Here is a 7,345-nt window from a genome sequence, read left to right as displayed (position 1 = left end):
TATTTATGTAATAGTATAAATGATAAATATGATAGACCATTAGAATGGAATTTAACTAGTGATTTTTTAGAAATTACTCGTGATCCAACTATTAACTTAAAAAAAAAATCTCGATCTAAAAATTGTAGAATTAAAGCAAAAAAAGATACAGAAAAGAATACGCTCCTAATAAAATCAACTAGTCGTAATAATAATAATATGAATGGTGGTGATAATAATAATGGTGATGATAATAATAATGGTGATGATAATAATAATGGTAATGATAATGGTAGCGATGTTGGATATACTTATGACAATATTAATAGTAAGAAAACTAAATATGAAAGAAAATGTATCCATACAATAAATAGTAAAAAAAAAAATACAGATGATATTCTTAAAATAAACTTCTATGAGGACTTGCAAAACGATGATATATCTCATGAAAATGATGAAAAGAAAAGAAGAACCAATGGAAAAACAACTTATGATAATTTTGCTCTCAAACACATAGAAAACATTAAATATTCGTACGAAAAAACTTTTGAAGAAAATAACAATACGGAAGAAAATTTGAATTTGTTTACTTCAATAGAAACTGAAAAAAATGGAACAAATGGAAGTAGCTATGTTTTTATAAGTGGTTCAGAATCAGATACTAATAAAAAAGAGAATAACAAATCAGAATTTGCTAATCACATGAATATACATAATAGGAGCAATAGAAAGAAGGATAAACATGAAAGATTAAATGAGAAAATTTTAAATGCAAATAATAATAGTGATGAATGGAATTATATGAACGATACCCATTTAAATAATATTTTTAATATAAAAAGAATGGATAACGGAAATAATGTAAATGAATATAAACAAGATGATGATAGCAATGGTTCTGAAGATAAACTAATACAAAATATAATAAACAAATGTGATCATAATAATGATAAGGATGATAGTGACGATGATATTGATGGTTATGTTAACGAGGAAGATGTTAACAAGGATGATGGTAACGATGATGATGGTAACTATGATGATGGTAACGATGATGATGGTAACTATGATGATGGTAACGTTGATGATGGTAACGATGATGATGTGTGTATTATTAAAAATGTCAAGAATTCTCACAAGAATGAAAAATTATATTATAATAAAGATTATAACCAAGACACCAAGAAATTCGCAAGTGAAGAAATTTTCAATATGTTCAATCAACAAAGTGTCTTTTCTAAAGAAGATTTTTATAATAAACAAATACAACTTTTAAAATATTACATGAAAAAAGATAAAACTGAAATTCCTGATAATAAAATGGATACATGTAATGAATTTAATTCAATGAGAAATATTGAAATGGCACCGAATTGGAGCTCAAATGAGATCCACAATTGTGTGCTTAATGGTTTTACGTGTAATTCACATATGCATAACGAACATATTAATAATGGTTATATGAATAAGGATTATATGAACAATTTATATATACATAATAGCTGTAAGAATAAAGATGGTATAAATAATGGATATGTAAGAAATTACTGTAAAGAGAATAGTTGCAAGAAAGATTCCTATGAGAATAATAGATTTAGAAATAGTTTTTGTATGAACAATATATGCACATGGAATAATTTCGAGAATAAATTTTGTATGAACAAATGTTGTATGAACAAATATTGTATGGATAAAAATTGTATGAATAAATATTGTACAAATCAATATTGTACAAATCCATATTGTACAAACCAATATTGTACAAATCCATATTGTATGAATGAATTTTATATGAACAATGCTTGTATCCACAATGCCTGTATTCACAATACTTGTATGGGATATCGTTGTATGAATAATGTTTGTATGCACAATAATTGCATGCTTAATAATTATGTAAGAAATAATTGTTCTTATATAAAAAACCCTATGAATGATTCATCATATGAGATATTCGATGAGAACCAAATGCTTTCTTTTTATGAAGACTTGAAAAATATCGACCTTAACAAATTAAATGCTAATAATTCTTGCCTATTAAATGATACCATTTGTAAGCTATCTGGTAGTAGCAATAATAATAACTATTATAACAATAGCAATTTTTCTACATCTTATAAAAACGATTCTTACAATTTTAGTAATATTTTAAATATTATTCAAAAAAAAACTGACGACTTTTTAAGGGAAAACAAAGATAGAAACATCTTCAACGAATATAATACTTCTAACAATATTTTGAGAAAGTTGACTAGCATGATAAATAGAAAAGATTATTCTCAAAAAGGAGAAAGTGAAGATGGACTTGAAGAACTCAAAACTGAAGAAACAAAAGAAGATATGAAAGATAGTAAATCAAACGAAGTTATAGGAAATTATTATAAATATAATGAATTAGAAAAAGGACAAGAGGAGCAAGATGGAAAACGTGCACAATCTGAAGATAAAGAAGAAGAAGAAGAAAAAAAAAATAATACAAAAGAACATACAGAAAAGAAAAATAATATATGTGACGAATCAGAATATGGACAAGAAGAGTACAACTGTGACAAAATAGAAAAGGAAGAAAAATATGAAGAGGACAAAATTGATGAATCAAAATGTGAAGAGTATAAAGGTGAAAAAAATAAATCAATTGAAGAAAATAAATCAAATGAAGAAAATACATCAAATGAAGAAAATAAATCAAATGAAGAAAATAAATCAAATGAAGAAAACAAATCAATTGAAAAAAATGTATCAAATGAAGAAAATAGATCAAGTGACGCATCAGATGAGCATAATCCAATAAAACAACCTTTCATAATGCATAATTCAAGGGATTCTTTAAATTCATCAGACAATTTGCTTATTTACAAAAATGCAATTGTTTTACTTTTAAATGACATAAAACTAAAATGTCTACCACAATTAGGAAAACAATTTTCAGATGTAGAAAGAATAATTGATAATTATTTAATTTATGTGGATTCTGCTCTTAATGAACACTTTTTACGCACATTTGTAAATTTATTTGACATGTGTGTAACAAATAATACTTTACCTAGTCAAATGGACACAAAGATACAACATATTTTTTGTAATGCCTTAATAGCTCTCCATGTTATATTTCTGAACTTTGTGAATGATAATAATAATCATCTCCTTGATAATTAAATGATAAACATTATAGTGGATAATTTTATACTTAAGAGAAAAAATATATATATATATATATAATAAAATAATTTAAACGTGTTAATAAAACAAGTTTATAGACATATGAAAATTTTCATATGTATGAAAATAAAAAGATTAAAAAAATTGTTGAAATATTTATTTTGTATGAAGAAAAATAATCAAAATAGAAACAATAAGAAAAATCAAATATATACATATATATATATATATATATATATATATATATGTATCAGTTTTTGGAAAAATTACTTAAAAAAAAATCTATAACATAAAAAAAAAAAATTAAAAATTAAAAAGTAATAAATATGGGAATATATTTCCACATATATATATATATATATATATTTATTTATTTTTTCCTATTCGTGGGAACATATTTTTCTCTATTTTTGTTATTTCCGAATAGTCTAGCTAGCCATTCATAATTATTTTTTTTTTATTTTTTATTTTTACATGAACATGAAATAAAAAAAAATTAATTTGTTCATAATATTTTCATATTTTTCATAATTTAAGATAATATCACATATTATATATATATATATATATATTTTTACATTTTCTTATTATCATTTATTTTATAAGTTATTTTCATTTTTCATTTTTCATTTATCATTTCATTTTTGCATTTGCTGTTCTTTTTCGAGTTTCACCTTTTTTAACCAATACAACTTCCTTTCATATTTTGAGGGTTTTCCAGAGAAGACTATTCTTCTTGGGATTCTATTTAAATTTTCATCATCAGGGTTATATTCCTGATAAACAATATCTTGTGTGTTTTTTTTTAATAATAAACATTTCCCCCCAAGTTTTATAATTTCTCTAGCTGCATTAACAGTGAATGCATGAGCTTTGACGATTACATTTTTTGCAAAGAATTCGAAATCATAACCATTTTTCATTTTAAATTTTTTCAAATTACATCCAACAACTTTAATTGGATGTTTTCTTTTATATTTCCCAATTCTTAATCCCATTTTATCTATAACATTCCAATCTACTTCAAGAAATTTTTTCCCTCCACTTCTACTATAAGCTAAGTTAATTAAATTTAAAGAAATTAATTCATAGTCATATCTATTAAATCGATGACCAGGTCCAAGAGGTGCTGCAACAAATTTTGGTAATTTTCTATATAATGGAGTTTGTCCTCCTTCAAATCCTATAGGTATGGAACCACCACTTCTACTTTTTTGTCCTTTCATACCTCTTCCACATGATCCACCTCTTTTACTTCCTACACCTCTTCCTTTTCTTTTTTTTTTTTTTTCTCCAAGTGAAGGTAAATTGAAGGGTGAAAAGAAATATTCATTTTTTTCTCTGTTCCCTCCAACAACAGTAGATTCCCAATATATATCAGCTTTTAATTTCATATTATTAAATAAGGGATAAATAGCTCTAGGCCAATCCATTTGTGTTAAATCCCATACTAATGGTGTTTTTGTTTTTTCATAATAATCATCCATAATTTTTTTTATACCTAATTTAATAGCTTGTTCTTGATATTTCATATTAACTTCATCTATTTTTTTTTCTATTTGTTCTCTTAGTTTAACTAAAAGATCATTTTTTTCATCAAATACTAAAAATCTATTTTTTTCAATTTGTTCGATTTCTTTATTTATAGGTTCAATAGCTTGTTCCATTTCTTTAATAACATTTTGTAAAAATTCTCTTTGTTCTTCATTATATGGAGATTTATATGTTCCATTTTTAATTTCTTCTTCTATTTTTTTAAGTTGTTCTCTTCTTAATTTTAATTTCTTACTTATTAATCTTTTATATTTTAAATCTACGAGTTTTTTTTCTTCTTTTAATTCTTTAAACATAGTATTTGCTCTTCCTATTTTGAAACTCCCATCTAACATGGTTCCAAAAAAATTCTTCAATTCATGTTTTTCATGTTCACTTTTATTATCCCTTTCCATTTGTTTTTTTTTTTTCTTTTCTTCCTCAATTTTTTTTCTTTCATTTTCCAAATCAAAATTAATATTAAATTGTCTTCTTACTTTACCTAACAAGCTATTGATTGTATCTATGGTATTATATTTTTCTTCTACTTCTTCTTCTTTAAAAATATATAATTTGTTTTTATATTGTGAAGGAATATATGTGTGTTTATATTTTTCTTTTCTTCCATTTTTATTGGAAAGAGAGTTGAAATACTTTACTTCATTTTTATTTATAATATATCCTTTTATAAGTACCAAAGAACAAAATAAAAAAAAAAGAAAGTAATTCATTTTATTAGTTTATACCATTTTAAATTATTCATTTTTTTCACAAACATTTTCTATTAATATTATAGTTCAAATGTATTATTGGGATTAAAAAAAAAAAAAAAAATGTATATAATAAATACATTTTTTTTTCTTTCTTTCTTCCTTTCTTTCTTCCTTCCTTTCTTTTTATTATATTTAATTTTATTATAATATATATTTTATTTTTTTATTTTATTATATACACATTTAAATATATGGAATATTATATGTAAATATATATATATATATATATATATATATATATATATATATAAGTATATATGCCAATTTGTGTGTTATGTATGTATTGAGGTTAAGCAATATATATATATATATAGGGTGTGTGTATTTATGTATATATTTACACATTTTAGCTAGCTGCACATATAAAACCATTAAAAGATACTTTTTAATGTTTTAGAAGAGATAAATTTGTTCTTTATTTGAAAGTATCCAATATTTTTTAATTTAAGAAAAATAATATGTATATAATATATATAATATGAAGTTTTGTAGTTCTTAAAAAAATATATTTCAAATACGTACATAATATTATATATATATATATATATATATATATATATATATATATATTATATTTTTTTTTTTTTTTTCGGTATATATTTAACATATATTTATCCTCTGGATATTTCATAACTACATATACAAAAAAACAGCAAAGAAAAAATATATATATATATTGTTAATATTTGTACATTTTTATTATTTTATATTCTTAATATATGTAAAGTATACCAAATGAATAAGCCTTTTTTTTTTTTTAAAAAAAAAGAACAACATTTTATAACCTTATCATATATATTTTCTTTTAATTTTTCTTTTTGAGGCGGTCACATAATAAATATATAAAATGAGTAATCCTTTTTCAAAAAAAGAAATAATATCCCTGCCACAAAGAAATCGAAGAAAGGTTAATAAAAGTTATATAAGCGAAGATGAAAATGAAGAGGAGGACAATAAGCATATTTTTGATGGGGGTAATAATGCAAGTGACCATATGAATGAACATATAGATGATCAAATAAATGATTATATGGATGATCATATAAATGATTATATGGATGATCATATAAATGATTACATGGATGATTATATAAGTAAAGATATACATAACAAATTTTTAAATAAAACTTATGAATATAAATACCTTGATCATACAGCAGATATAATATTACATAGTTCAGGGAAAAATTTAAGAGAATGTTTCGAATCCATCTGTATATGTATGTTTGATTATATGTGTAATTTAAATAGTGTTGAATTAAAAATAAGAAGAAAAATTTCAGTATCAGGTGCAAATATGGAAGATTTACTTTTTAATTTTTTGACAGAATTCCATTTTTTATATGGAAGTGAATATTTTATTTGTAAGCATATAGAAATAATTTATTTTAATATGAACTTATTTTTAATTGAAGCTTATGGTTATGGTGATATTTTTAATATAAACATACATGAAAGTGGTACTGAAATTAAAGCTATAACTAAACATGAGTTAAAAATTATTTCAAATATGGATGCTTGTGAAATATTTGTTTTGGCAGATATATAATATTATATATATATATATATGTATATATATATTTTTAATTGCTAACCTTTTGAAAAAATTGTATCCGAATAGGTTTCTTTTTTTTTTATTTTTATAAACACAAAATGAATATATATATTATTATTTTGGGTTTGTTTATCATCTTATATTTTTATTTGTTTTATTATTATATAATTTTTTTGTTTAATTTTTAAAGAATTTTATAATTTCTTCTCTTAGCATATTTTTTAAAACATTTCACATATATAATATATAATATATATATAAATATATATATATGTACTTGTCAAATATTTTATTATATGTACACTCCGAGCAAGAACATATGTTTTTTCATATCTCATCATTTTTT

General features: G+C 22.4%; 3 protein-coding genes across 3 annotated transcripts in view; 2 read left to right on the top strand and 1 right to left on the bottom strand.

Annotated features, from left to right (window-relative positions):
* PGSY75_1429200 (putative transcription factor with AP2 domain(s)) overlaps positions 1 to 3,135 on the top strand; it is a gene marked incomplete at both ends in the record, with an annotated part of 3,450 nt that extends 315 nt beyond the window's left edge. The window contains one exon of the mRNA XM_018787982.1: positions 1 to 3,135. This exon is cut by the window's left edge and continues 315 nt beyond it. Coding sequence (XP_018639354.1) covers positions 1 to 3,135 — 3,135 coding nt within the window.
* A 641-nt stretch (positions 3,136 to 3,776) lies between these two features.
* On the bottom strand, positions 3,777 to 5,402 carry PGSY75_1429100 (putative apicoplast ribosomal protein L15 precursor; the record flags this gene model as incomplete). The annotated part of the gene is made up of 1 exon (XM_018787981.1): positions 3,777 to 5,402. One exon carries the CDS (start codon positions 5,400 to 5,402, stop codon positions 3,777 to 3,779), a length of 1,626 nt encoding a protein of 541 aa, XP_018639353.1.
* Positions 5,403 to 6,291: 889 nt separating this feature from the next.
* On the top strand, positions 6,292 to 6,993 carry PGSY75_1429000 (putative protein archease; the record flags this gene model as incomplete). Its single annotated transcript, XM_018787980.1, has 1 exon — positions 6,292 to 6,993. The coding sequence occupies one exon, from the start codon at positions 6,292 to 6,294 to the stop codon at positions 6,991 to 6,993; it is 702 nt and encodes a 233-aa protein (XP_018639352.1).
* Positions 6,994 to 7,345: the final 352 nt, after the last annotated feature.

Source organism: Plasmodium gaboni, chromosome 14, assembly GCF_001602025.1.
Source record: "Plasmodium gaboni strain SY75 chromosome 14, whole genome shotgun sequence".
Classification (NCBI taxonomy): Eukaryota; Apicomplexa; class Aconoidasida; order Haemosporida; family Plasmodiidae; genus Plasmodium; species Plasmodium gaboni.
The sequence above is the reverse complement of the archived record's forward strand: the minus strand, read 5'-3'. Positions and strand labels throughout refer to the sequence as shown.